The 14372-nt window shown below is 41.2% G+C and overlaps 1 protein-coding gene across 3 annotated transcripts in view; it reads left to right on the top strand.

Moving 5' to 3' along the window:
• The first annotated feature begins 4600 nt into the window (after positions 1–4600).
• gmds (GDP-mannose 4,6-dehydratase) overlaps positions 4601–14372 on the top strand; it is a 180752-nt gene continuing 170980 nt past the window's right edge. For 2 of the 3 annotated variants that reach the window (XM_040127795.1, XM_040127794.1), the window contains exon 1: positions 4604–4873. In XM_040127795.1, the coding sequence (XP_039983729.1) occupies positions 4775–4873 (99 nt within the window). In that variant the 5' untranslated portion in view covers positions 4604–4774. Of the gene's footprint in view, positions 4874–14372 lie in introns of all 3 variants that reach the window. The other variant, XM_040127797.1, reaches the window with a different exon arrangement.

Genomic DNA, 14372 nt, shown 5'->3' with positions numbered 1-14372 from the left:
ATGTTGCATTCCTGGCCTGAATTATTATCCCAGTCTGGCCCTGAACTTAGTAATGGACACTGCTGCCAGGCAGCATGCTTCCCAACCTTCAGGCCGCTGGGGTGCCTTTCCTCAGGCCATCTTGCTCCAAAATCGAGGTCTATCTATCCCTCTGCTCAGCCTTGTAATAGCATGATAGCATCTGCATTTGTTGAGTTCTCCGCTTATTTTTCAAGTTTTTCTCGTACTTCCATCTGCCATCTCTGTGTTTGTTTGTACAACTAAGCACAAATTTACAGCGCTGACATCAGGGTTCGATGAAAACATACAGGTTGTGCCAGAGCTTCAGATAGTCAACACACCTGCAGATGTTTTTCTCAGGGTGTGTTGGTGTTACATCTACAGAGCTGCAGAAATGTGGGACTCGGCTTTGCAAAAAGAGAAAGGAGGGGAGCCATTTTTTCTTTTTGTTTCTACTGACCCGTTTGGGAAACTTACTCTTCCACAGTCTGTTTGCGGATTCAGTCTGGCTCATGGAAGCTTCAGCAGGATCCAGGTGCATGCCAGAGGGGACATGAACCTGGAATCGTTCTGAAGGACAAAAGTGTAACCACCGGGGGAAATGCTGTCCGCTCAGTGAGAGCGACTCTCCGTCGCCTTTTCCTTCAATTGAACTTAACCCTTCGCCCCTTCCAGTTCCCACACACACACACACACACACACACACACACACACACACACACACACACACACACACACACACACACACACACACACACACCACATGTGTGAAGCTTTCTGCCCAGCGGTAGACACAGTCGGAGTCAAATACTTCGAAACACACAGCGAGACACCTGCTGCCCAAACAAGAGCAAAGAAGAGGAAGACCCCCAAACTGTAACAGAGCTGTGTGTTGTTCTCTTTTGATCAGGCAGGGTGGATGAACAGACTGCTGTGCTTCTCAGGACCCCAGGCACTTGTTTTTTTCTTTCTTTCTTTTTTTTTTTAATTTTTTTTTTTTTTTATACAATGATGTTTATTTTAGGCTGTAATGAAATGACACCTCCCATCATGCTGCGCTCTCCAGGACGTCAAGCAGTGAGATAGAGCTTTCACAAGGCTACTGACTCTCTCAGCCGGAGCAGATGTTGTCATACATGGTCAAATGTACAAGAATAATAAGAGATTAGGAGCTGCATGGAGTGTGTGATCGCTCCTGTTAAGATAGTATCTCAAGTGATGCGGATCCTCCTCTGAAATGAATTCCTCTGTCGGGGCCGATATATCAAGTCCTGCTCCTAAAGTTGTGTTTATTTTGGCCTGCCCACATGCCAGGTCTCTAAAAAACACACCCTTTTCTAGACTTTTATCATGTACAGTATATTATGTATTTGGTTCTTCCCAGGCCTCATTGAAGATACTTGACAATTTTCTCGATTGGACTAAGATGCCAGGTTTTTTTGCGGCTACAGCGTTGCAGCAGATAAAAATATCATCCTTCTTTTCATCGCACACGTTCATTTTCCCATGGATCGTGCTGATGCATTCGCTGTCCTCGGAAAATCTGGGACCTTTACCCGAATAAGAAATAGGTTTCTGTAGGTTTGAACAAGGCTTGTCTGCCCAACAGGCAGGAGTGAAGCTCTCTTGCACTCTCTACACAAAAATAAAACACAGTGCAGAGAGCTGATTCAACATATTTCCTTAAATATGAAACCAACTGATGTGTCAATGACACTTCCTCCTCTGTATTGTTCGATCAGGATGTTTGATGAACCGCATTTACACCGAAGCTGGGCAGGGAAATTATGGTGTGTTTTTTATATTCGGGCTTCGACGGTGCTGCTGTAAAGCTGACTACATACAAATGACTCGTAGTTATGTTAAGGTGTTGCTGCTGGAGATTGATTTCACTGTGGATGGTTGCTCTTGTGCTTAGTCCTGTGCGTTGGCTTTCAAAACGTTAACTTAAACCCAAAGCATGGCCATGTGAGCGGTGTGGACTTGCATCCTCCGATGCAATCATTTGTGACTTAATTTTCCCAAATTTCGTCAATGTACCTCTCTGGCCAGAGCTGAGAATACATTTCCAGTGGCAAAATAAAACAGACTTTGCCTGTTGAATGACACTTCTTATGCAGCTGTGTCAATGTTGTAAAGCTGAAGCTTTACTCCGGGTCCACAGTGACTCTTGAGCGTCTACACCCGCCGACTCTGTGTACAGCTAGAGCAAATACGCCCTGGGAGGACACAACGACTCGTTCAAGTGCAAATGTATGAGCGCGCAAACAAAGAATCAACAGCACCGTGTCACTGCCAGGTCGCTGGGGCCCCTCGAGTCAGTGCAGAAAAAGACACGTTGATACACGACAACAGTAACAATATTCTGCTCCTTGAATGCTGCTTTGCGCTAGCAAGACAAATAAACTTCAAAGATGAACTTTTATTTTCTAGCTCTGTATAGACTTTTGATCTATATATAAACCCCATGTCCTCTGAATACTGTAAGTTCACTGAAATTCCTCAGCACACTTCTGAGATCCTCACAAACATTGTTAAAAGAGACATTCTATACATTTTTTTTTTCTACAATATTTTAAGAAAGCTTCAGCGTCGTGGCATAAAAACTTCTTCCCTGCTAAACTGGAGATAAAACACACAATAAAGTTATGGAAATGTCGCGGAACTTTAAAACACAGTTGGGTCCAGTGATTCGGCGCGGAGGAAGCCCCTCTTTGCTCAGAATAAGCAATTTGGCTTCTGACACTCTCTGACTTTTTGCCCGCTGTCACAATGCCACTTAGCAAGCAAATGATCTGCTGAAAACCTGAGGCACGGCCTCATTTATAACAGGTGAACGCTGGCCGCGAGTAGACTGACTTGAACGAGCCTCTGATGAGTAGAAATCATGCTTTGATGGAAGGGATACAACTCAAGGAGATTAGACCTTTTTTACAAGGGAGTTAAGTTGGTCGATGCCCCAAATTATATATTGCTGACCCTGAAATAGTGAAAAATCTTAATTATTTCTTGTTTGTTTTACGTGACATAATTTGGGTTTTTTAAATGTTTCTGAATCCTCAGAATGTTCTGATTATTTCCACGTTTACATGAAAATATTAGACATTTTCAATGTGGTTTCAGACTTTTATGTGAAAAAAAGGGCTTGTTTTAGACACAAGAAATAGTCTGTCAAACTATTTATTCAGCCATCATTAGTAGTTTACTTATAATGCTAACAACATAAAATTTCAGAATTACAGATAAAGAGATAAAGACAAACTTTTCATCCCGGGCTTTGTGGGGGCCCTCCCCATGCAGGGGACACGGAGAACAACCTCTGTCAGAGAAAAGAAAAGGTTTGGCCACTGCCCCACCAAAATATACGATCAACGGCAAAATGAAAGAGATTATCCTTAAAATCAATTCACAGATTTAATCCTTCTAGTCATTATCTTACAAGGTTTGTCAAAACCATTGATACTTCTTGTGCTTTTTGTACGTGTTTCGTGTTTCGACTGTCACTCACTTATTTGGGGATTTTCATTTTACTGTAGAAGGTTCTGGACTGATCTATCTGCCTTTGTTATTTACCAGACCGCGTCATGCCTTCTCTCCGAAAGGACGGTATGTCCTGTTTGGTTTGACAAAGGCAAACTCCACCCGGCCACTCTTATCATACGTATGATAGGAGTGGCCAGGTAGAAGCTGTATGATCATATGTATCATATATGTACGGCCAAAATTAATATCCATGAGCATAAATACTCTAACGTCAAAACCCTCTTTCCTGCTCTGGTTAATGGTAACAAAAACTACCTCTCTATTTTTTTCTAACGGAACAGAAGAGCTGTCAAAACGGGCAGAAATTTGACATTACTAGCAGAATAAGTAAAGCTGTCAGACACGAAAATGCATAATAAAAGTCATTTCAGTCATTTTCAGCAGTTTAGACTGAGAGGAGATTTGCAAGACTGTCATGAAGGAGACTGTTTTGTTGTACATGGTACGTTATGTACAAATTATTCAAATTATTATCATTTTAAGATACTAGCAATACATAATATTTCTAAAGTAATAACTTCCGAAACAAGATTAGTTTGCTGTAGTGTTTTGAGGGATTTTGCTGATGGAAACAAACCTTCGGCAGCATCAGAAAAGTTTAATAACTCAGAATTATTATTGAACCTTCAGGAGCAGTCGTTCACTTTGAGAGTGACCCGGGTCTTTAGGATTCTAAAGCCGAAATATGCTGACGTTTGACACGGTGCAGACTCTCTTAAATGCGTTTAAAACACTTTATTACTGATCGCCACAGATGCCTGGGTTTACAGGTGTTGGTGTAGCTATTCCTGCAGGCGCGGCAATGCACCTGGCAGACACCCCGGCTCTGCTTTGGCGTGTTGTTGCTTGTATAGCTGTAACCTTGCTGGCTTCATATGGCTTTGACCCGGCGCTACGTCCAATGAAAACCGGTGGTGCGTGACACGGCAACACGGGGGACGGTGCACTGCCCCACGCCCGGCCTGCAGGCGTCGCTGTGGTAATCGGACCCGCAGCTCGCCGAGACACTCTGCCCTCTTCGCGTACATCTCCTCCGCTGCATCCAAGCTGCTCTCTTCCCATTGGCCGGCGAGCGAGGGCGCTTCCTGCTACGTCTTGCAGCTCGCAAAGGTGTGCAGTTTGGATGCTGAGGGGGGGCTCGTCGGCGGCCCGCGCTGTGAACACACTGACGGTTTGTGTCGGTTCTGTCGGTCGCCGGGGCAGCAGACTGTGAGCAACCAGCCGGTCAGAGATGGCGCAGTGCTCCGAGCCCGCTAACGTTAGCTCCGCGGCGAACGGGGAGCCGAGGAAGGAGAGGAAGGTGGCCGTTATCACCGGCATAACCGGGCAGGTAACTGACTCAGACCTCAGCCAGTATCGCTGGCCGTATGAACCGCTTGTCCACAGGCTAAGTCACGAAGATTTACTTTTATCGCTGCTGCTTTTAACGACATCCTAACGTCTCCTTGGTCGCGGTTTTCTTTTAGAGAATGTTTGTTTGTAACCTGTTAGCATCTGCGTCAGGTGCAAAAAAAAAAAAAACCCGGTCACTGGTACGACACTGAAGTTAGCTACCGATTCGGCATTTAAGGATAAAGTCAGGTTGTCCAAGCCAGGCCACATCAGACCAGGTCCAGGCCCCAAAGACCACTTTACCTGGACTTTTCAAATCTGGACTTGAATAACAAGTAGACCCCAGTAACTGTTTAAAACACAGTTTCAGATTTGTGAAACTGCGATTCTGTTTGTGAAAACGCAAATCCCCAACCAGGCCACATCAGACCAGGTCCAGGCCCCATAGACCACTTTACCTGGACTTTTCAAATCTGGACTTGAATAACAAGTAGACTCCAGTAACTGTTTAAAACACAGTTTCAGATTTGTGAAACTGCGATTCTGTTTGTGAAAACGCAAATCCCCAACCAGACCACATCAGACCAGGTCTAGGTCAAAAAGCACTAGGGTTAGGTTTGTCAAATCTGGACTAGATTAACCCAGAGAAGCTAAAGACTGTTTAAAATGCAGTTTCAGATTTGTCAAAGCTTAGTTCTATTTGTGAAAACACAGAAAAGAGGTCAACTTCACTGCCCACTTTTTCATGCTTTTTTCTGTCATAAATAGAATTAAGGTTTCACAAATCTGAAAGTGGCTTTTAAACAGTGCCGAGGCTTTAACCGGGACGTCTAACAACCTTTAATAACAACTAGTAGATCAAAAAAAGAGAATCCGTCGCTCAATGTTGTAATTTAATTTTCCCCTTAAATGCCGAATCGGAAAACTAACTTTGTGTCATTTATATCTTCATTTGCCCTAAAACTTTATCTTTCCTGTCTGTCTCTAGTATTTGGGGTGTGGTAAACCCTTTTGTTGACTTAAACTACCTAAATTCCCCTGAAGTTGTGCCAGAAGCTGTTTTTCCCCCCCAAATGAACTTTCTTTGTTTCAAGGGAAAGGAACAAATTCTTTTACTTTCTTCTCTTATTACGTCAAACACATGCTTCCGCTGAGGAAGTTTAGTTATTTGCACATTAGCCACCTGACAGAATGTGGCAGTCTCGAAGATTTCAGTCCTGGTTCATTGGGCGACACCTGTGGTTACCGGTGGTAACGGCAAATGCGATTTAATGCTACAGGTCACACAGTTCTGGGAGCGGCAAAACTAACTTTCGTCGTTTTAATAAAAAAAGTCAGGCAATAATTGGCTTTTTTTTCTTTCACTCTGCGAGAAACCCTGATCTGATTTTTATCCTGCTCACGGCCTGAGTCTGCCAACAGCAGGGCACGGCGACGGGAGCTGGTTACCTGGCTGAGAAGATGGAGGTGTGCAGCCTGTCGCCTGCAGCTCTTCATCTGACACTTCGCTGTGGCTGCTCCTCATTCTTCCATTAATCCCTGCAATTTTTCAAACTGATCCGCTCTCACAGAATTCCGACAGTCACCGCTGTCTAGTTTTGTAGATGCATTTCTGATGAGCGGTAGTTGTAAGTGCTAAGCTCACTGACAAAGCCGCTGCATTTCCTGTGACTACTTCATAGTAAAAGCCAACTCGTGTTTTGCCAGTTAAACGCTTTTATTGTGAAGCTGCTACAGTAGGAAATGTTCGGTTTGCATCAGCAGTAACTTAATGCGCCATCTTTTCCCGGGAATGTCGCCACAGACACTCAGCTCGTAATACTGCAAATATATAAATAGTGCAGTACTTTCATCGGTGGCCACAGGCTCAGTCATCATTGTGTTGCCTCATTTGACCATAGATAGTGACTTAACAGACATTTATTTAAATTAAAAATCTTTGAGATTGCCACTTTAATGCTCTCTCAGTAATTACTCCGTTAGTGGTTTAAGAAATACTCTGATTTTTTTTGCTTAAGTAAAAGTAGCAGTATCGCAGTGTAGAAATACTCTGTTACAAGTCAAAGTCATGGATTCATCATGGCTTTCTTAAGTAAAAGTATAAGCATCAAAATATACTTAAAGTACCAAGAATACAAGTACGCATTATGCAGAATAGCCCATTTCAAAATAAATCATATTGGATTATAATTATTAATGCATTTAAATTTGAATGCCCCTTTAATGTTGCAGCTGGTAAAGGTGGGGCTAATTGTAATTAGTTTATACACTGCTGGGTAGTTTGTCCATTTCCACTAAAGTCTTATCTTAACCTACTGTATAAATACATCAATATACACAATTTATTTGTTAATTATATTTGGTATGATTATTCTGAATCTGCACAGTAGCTAGTAAGTGAAGTTAAAAATGGAATAAAAAAGTACAATATTTGCTTCTGAATTGTAACGTGGAGTAGAAGGATAAAGTGGCAGAAAATGGAAAGACTCAAGTACAGTAAAAGTACCTCAAAATTGTACTGTACTTGAGTAAAATGTGCTTATTGCATTAAGTCACTCTCTACTACTTCAGCCCGTCCAGAAGTGTATTCGTATCATGATGGTATACACGCGGTAGCCAGTTTTTTTAGGTATACCTACTGTATGATCATTGGGGAGGATGTAGTTTGTGGTGATGGTGGGTTGTTTTGCTGCTTATACTGACAGGAATTTTTTTCGAATTTTTTGTCCAACCCATTTATATCAATAAGGAAGAGAATACAACACTGATATATGATCACAAGATTATATTTCCTTCAGTAGCTAGTTGCTCACTTCATGTGTGTCTGTCGATTGTTGCGGGGGAGGTAGTGTTTTCAGATTTCAGTTACAGATTTCAGAGCTTTTTTTTTTTTTTTTTTCCGCTGTGAGCAGCTGCCTGCTGCACCTGTAAATTACACTATGAGAGCAGCGCGAGTGAACCAAAACAGAAAAGTTGTGGGCCGGAAAACTGAGAGAGTGAGCTCAAAGTTGCTATAAAGGTACGTAGAGGCGAGGGAACCTGCAGAGTCAGGTGACATTTGTAAGAAAGGTCTATCATCGATGTTGGTGTTGCCTTTAATGGAGAAACGTTCATGTCCATTGAGATTTTTGTTTCCATTTATCCGCCATTTTAATCTTATTTGAACAGAGACAGTCATACAAGAACTTTGACTAATAACATACAAAAGCCGTCAACAAAGATAAAGGTAAACAAGACTAGGTACCGATTTTGGTACAGCAGCTGAGTCTGTATTGCATCTTAGGGAAGGCCGGCAGCAGGTTGACCTCACCATCACATTTACAGTTTCTGTTTGGCGACTTGCTTCTACTCTGGTGTCAAAACATTCTTCGTGTTTGAGACACGGGACACTGAACGTAGCGTTCACCTAATGGATCATAGCCCGAAAAAAACACCTGAACAATGGACAGGGAGGAGTGTAAGCATGGCAGAACTGGCTTTAATTGTGTTCACGTGTGGGGTGAATTTCATCAACATGGGTCAGTGGTGAAATGACAGTACGTGAGTAATTATGTTGTCAAGGATGTTTACTCTGTTCGCCTTACGGCTTTGTTTTTATTAGTTTCTTTGCCTGGAGTTCGGGAAGTTGTGTCATGTTCGTGGTTACAGTAGGATAGAGCAAGGACCAGTTATTTATTCTGTCATGCCTACTTCAGACCTGAAAGTCAACTGAGGTAGACTGAGGAGTAGTATAGTATTTCTATCAACTATAGTATTTAGTTGATATTATCAGCTGGTATTTGCTAACCACGTGCTGTTAACTCAGTAAAAACATAAACGCTTGCAGATATGCAAGAAATTGCAATACATTAATGCATTGTAGGTTGGATCTATGTGCATATTTGACCCATTTTCCTTCATTAAATTTTAATGTACTTAGTTTGATTAATAATGTATATTATATTTTTATGTAGTTATTAATTATTTCCAGTGAAGTTTACTGATCAAAGTTTACTATCTACTTTTTATTGTGACTGCCATCTTCAATAATAAAATTCATATTAACTATAAAATGTAGTCCCTCAGTATATATATTTGATATATTTGTCATAACTTTTATTATACCTGGAACTGAGGGATCTTTGGTTTATTTTACCTGTGTAAAAAAACGATTATTGGCCAAACTATGATCATCAGTTGTTGTTTTTTTTTTCTCTTCTCTGTAATAATTGATATTGGTATCACCCTTTAAACGTTCAGCATTTTTCAGTCTATTTAATAAACCTTATTCATTTAGTTTACCTCCTATTGCATTGTTATTCATCATCACAAGTTTTATCCTGATATCTGGACCGATGCACATAAATCAGTAGATCTCAAATCAATATTAAGGATCATTTAAAAATTCATGGTTTTATATGATATAGAAAAATGTCACCACTTAGCAGTGGCTCATGGGCCATATTTGCTGCTGCAAAAATGAAGGATCTCAAACATTTCTATTTTTTTTTTTTTAAGTTAATAAGTCAGATTTGGTCGATTCAGATTTGTAAACCTGCAGATATTTTGCTGTGCTGTTTATACCGTGGTATCTAGCCCTGTATGATCTGGACCAGTGGACCATTGCAGGCAACGTTAGAATAATGTACAAGAGGTATTTGTCAGACACTACAGTCTGATATTTTACCTTTTTAAAAGGCAATTGAATTAAAAAAAAATGTCCAATACAATAACAAATCAATCTAATATACAATGAAACTACAAGAAAATATGGGGGAAAAAAAAACTAAAATAGGATATGCATTTTTTAAATGTTTGAATCAACGCCTATGCAATGACATCACTAGACATTCAGTATCACTATCCCAGCTGTTTTCAGTGGCAGTCATGTTAGGTCCAACTCTTCTTTTTGGCTGCTTCGACGGTAAAAAAAAAAAAAGGCTCTATGCTCCTCAGGAAGATTAATGTAATGAGAGACTAGATTACAAGTATTAGATTTTTACAGCATTGTAGAGCTGCAGTGATTAGACAGTAAATCAGTCAGTTGATCGCTAGAAAATCAACCGGCAACTATTTTGATACTTGAATAGTCGTTTTAGTTGTTTTGGAACCAAACATGGCAAACATTGGTTCCAGCTTCTCAAATGTCAGGATTTCATCCTGCTCTTAGTCATACATGATAGTAAACTTAATATCTTTTGGTTTTGCACTGTTGGTTGGACTAAACAAGACATTTTCAGACGTAACCTTGGACTTGGGGAAATTATAACAGGGTTTTTTCATTCTTCTCTGATTGAACCGAGGGTAGTTGGACTTGGTTGTAGCTCATGAAGACGTTTCACCTCTAAGTACTCCCATTTTTATATGAAAATAAATGTCAGATTAATCAGCAATGAAAATAATTTTTATTTGCAGCCCCACAGCATAGCTCTTTCTCAAACAAGTGGCAGCAGCATGATCCTTTCATAGTGATTTCCATCATGGGTTCTGTGTGTGCATGCAAATATAAGTAAATGTGTGTGTGTGTGTGTGTGTGTGTGTGTGTGAAGAGCATTGTCAGGTTATGATTTGCATCAGAGCAAATAAGCAGCAGGGAATGAGCAGAGACTTGGGGAATATTTCATGGTTTGAGGTGAAACTTGTCAGTTGACCGTTCCCAGACTGCAGCCCTGGAGAGACAACTATCGGAGGTCTTGGAAAGTCATTTTCAGCATCTCACATTCCTTTGTCAAACAGCACTTTCCGAAGCTCCTTCCCCCCCACCCACCCCGTTTAACAGAAAAAAAAGAAGAATAACAGTGTTAATTCATTTTTATTCTGCTGGTCATGGTGTTACTGTTGAATACTGAGAGCCCAGGCAGGCAGGCATCTGGATAGACCATCACAGAAGTCACTAGCCAGGGCCATGGGGGTCACAGTGATGCCGTAAATCCCCTGGCTAACTACTGTTCATAAATTTCAGGGCAGCATGCTGCTCAGTCTGAATATCTTTGACTGCTGTCTCAGTGTGAAGTATCGGGGTGAGAGGGTGTGAGTTATGGGAGACCACCTGAGTGCCAAGGCAGAGCTGCAGAGCCGGGCAGGGGCTCTGGCTGATACTGCTGTTTTACGATCCGGGGTTATGAAGAGGACAGGTTCAACCTCAATGTCTGACAGTGAAACTTTACTTTGGCTTTGAGGTTCACACTTCTTTCTTCATCTCCTCTGGTTGGGAAAACAGGGCTGCACTGCGAAATGACCCCTCGAGCTGTTTGATGTTCATCCTACAAGCCTCTTTTCTTCATCCTTTGTTGGCGTTTGATACACTTCTCTCATTCCTTCATCGTCTAGTTCCACTGACTCCGCTGTTTGCAGCACAGGATAGAGTCTGAACAGGAGCCAACAATAACAATCATAAAGCTAAGAATGCGTGCGCACATCTCCTCTGTCGGTCATAATGGCTGCTGATGGCTCCTTTAAGGCTGATTCCTCCTCTGAATGAAGTCTGGCAACTTGTAGAAAGACAGAGAGAGATGGAAGTTCAGCTGCAGTTGGTGCTAAGAAGAAGATGGTTGACAGGTGACCTGCACATGTTCAGCACTGGCGGTGGAGTTTACACACACTGGTCATCTTTGGTATATCAGGGTATCTGTGTAGCTGAGGAAAAAAAAGTACATTTAAAATGACATAGAATCATTTTCGATACAACATATTCCCTGCAGGATGTGTTTTGACATCTGAATTTTATGGACAACTTGCAAAACATTGAACTGCCAGCAGCAGAACAGTTAAAAAGGGTTAAAATATTGCCACAGTAGTGCCAGAGTATGACTGTATATGAACCAGTTTTATTAAAAGACCGACCATATGAATTTCTTACTTCTCTAAATGCACTCTCCTTAAAGTTATGAATAGATTAATTAGCCATATGTCTCCCCTGAACCCACTATAATTAAGCTGAGGGTGGCTTCAACAACCAATGCCGTTTAACCGACCAGTCACCCCAAAGTCAAGCCCAGACATCCACAATCTACAGCCAGAATCTACTGTAGTTAACATGGACAAACATAAAAAATTGGTTAACAAAAAGAAAGAAGTTTCATCCACTGACATATTTAAAAATAATTAAGATTACAGATACTGTAACTGAGGTGAACGTGACACTTTATCATGAAACAGATTGTAGACCAAATCCATTAGTCCTGAGCAAGTATTGTTAACATAAGGATTCTGGTCAGTGTTTGGTCACTTGTTTTTCAGCAGCATCATAAAATGCTGAACACCTTCGTCAGTGCTGTTTGCTTCCAGGGTGTCTTGTTTTCAGATGAGTAGGTTTGACGGTTCATCTTGATCAGAAACACTGATTTGACTCCTTGGAAAACAAGATTATTGTGGCATAAAGCTTTTGTTGTTCACCTTTAATCCTTTTGAACCCAGGGGCTGCTTTTGCCTCTTATTACATTTGCCAACCAGGCCTGCCTTATCTTGCTATTCTCCAGACAGGTTAGGCCGCTCAGTATCAATTTGACATTTGAGTGGTTCTACACATGCTTTAAGACACTTTTTAATTAAAAACCTTCTTTAACCCAAGAAGCTTCACTGTATAGCCGACCAGTGCAACTATAATCTGATCTGATGGCCTTTGAACAGCTTCACTGGAGCAGTCGGGTGTTAAGGGCCTTGCTCAAGGGCACCGTAGCGGTCGTAAAGAGAGAGGAGCAGGCGCCGCCCTTTCACTTTACCCACCCTTCCTGCCGGTTTGGGGACTAGCAACCTTCCAGTCACATGGGCCACTGCTGCTCAGTTGCATAGTGGGCATGCATTGATTGAACTGCTGTATGTGGAGCTCCCTCTCTAAGTTGTGAAGTAGTATACTTCGTGTATGCAGGAGAAGCCTCTTCAGGGTTTCTGGTTCCTGAACCATATTGTTACCAGGAAGCTGTGTTCAGTCATTTATTTCACTGACACGCCTGATTGGTCCTAAAGTAGAGGGGATAGTTTCAGGCTGCTCCTCTCACACCGAACCCAGTATTCCTACAAAATGCTCTGGGTGTGTGTGTTTACGTGTGTGCATGTGCTTGTGTGTGTTGTGGCCTGTGATTACAGCTTCATTAAACCATATCAGGCCTAATTGCAGCCCAGTGGCGTGCTTGGCTGCTTCTGCCTGCGGTCTTAAGAAAGCACATTAAGGTGATTCATTTCTAGCTTATACACGATGACAAATAAACGCACGTACGGCCATGAACTCTGTGTTTACAGAAATACATGCATAATGCCTGCAGGCACACAGGCTGAGCTCTTTAAATTTTGGACTGGGCCAGAGATGTTTTCCATTAGGTCTTTTCCTCCTTAATGTTATGCAGGGGATCTAACCCTAATTAGGGATCGAAGGTCAGAGAACTGACCTTGTGATACTATTTGTAACGGCTCCAATAATTCACTTGTCCACTGTTCCACCAGCAGGGGGTACCAAACTCATAGTGCTGGGGTTTGTCCAAATACATCACATACTTCCTCTCTTCTCACTGGCTGAAGAGATGACAGTAGCTGCGTTGATATTCTTAATGGTTAAAGAGGTGTATCACCGTTTACCACATTGTATTTGTACATACTGTTCAGTATGTACAAATATGTTCAAATGCCAAAAATTCACTGCTTCTTGCTTCTCAAGTGTGAATATTTTCTGTCTTTTGTCTTCTATGATAGGAAACTGAATATCTTTGGTTTTCACTATTATTTGACATTTTATTGACCGAACGATTAATCCAGAAAATAATCATCAGATCAATCATTTATGAAAATAATTGTTAGTTGCAGACTACACACAACATACAGTGAGGCTTTTCATCCGAGTGAAAGTGACCTCCACTTGACACCAGAAGAAGAATTTTGCCACTAAAAAAGTGCGGCATCATAAAATTGTAGGAAACATTAATTAGAATCAGATTTAGCAGATGAATTAGCTGCCGCTCCTCCATCTTTGATTATATTGTACAGAACATTTCTCCCGGACAGATTTGTTTTTAAAGAGTTGGTCAGTGTTTCATTTTTTCAGCTATTTTTTTTTTTTTCCGTTTCTTGCCTTTTTCTATTTCCATTTTATAGTCATAAGGTACCTAATGAGGTTGCATACATTGTTTTATTGTCTTAAAAATAATCTGTTGAGCTTTGTCCACAAGGAGTGCATTTCACCATTTTATAATTGAAAATTTAGCTAGGTAATAAGGTGTTGTCGACTTGCCTCCCCATAGCTTATACTGTACGAACTGACATGTAGCATATCAGAAATTGTGGTCCTGATAAAAATCAGTGTTGCAGACATTGTTCAGTATGCTAAAAATGTCCATCGTGCTAATTGTCATCAGTACTTTCGATCATTTTGACACTAACCGAATTGTGAGTTGCATGTAATATCAAGAACTGTCAAATAACAAAACTTGGCCTTGAATGTCTGGTCAGATTTTGCCAGTTTACCTTGTGCAAATCCTAATTTTGTAAATTTTTACATTTTATGTAGTTAAAGTTCCGGTACAGCTTCT

The sequence above is a fragment of the Xiphias gladius genome, chromosome 6, assembly GCF_016859285.1.
Source record: "Xiphias gladius isolate SHS-SW01 ecotype Sanya breed wild chromosome 6, ASM1685928v1, whole genome shotgun sequence".
In the NCBI taxonomy this organism is placed as follows: Eukaryota; Metazoa; Chordata; class Actinopteri; order Istiophoriformes; family Xiphiidae; genus Xiphias; species Xiphias gladius.
This window is presented reverse-complemented; position numbering and strand designations above follow the sequence as displayed.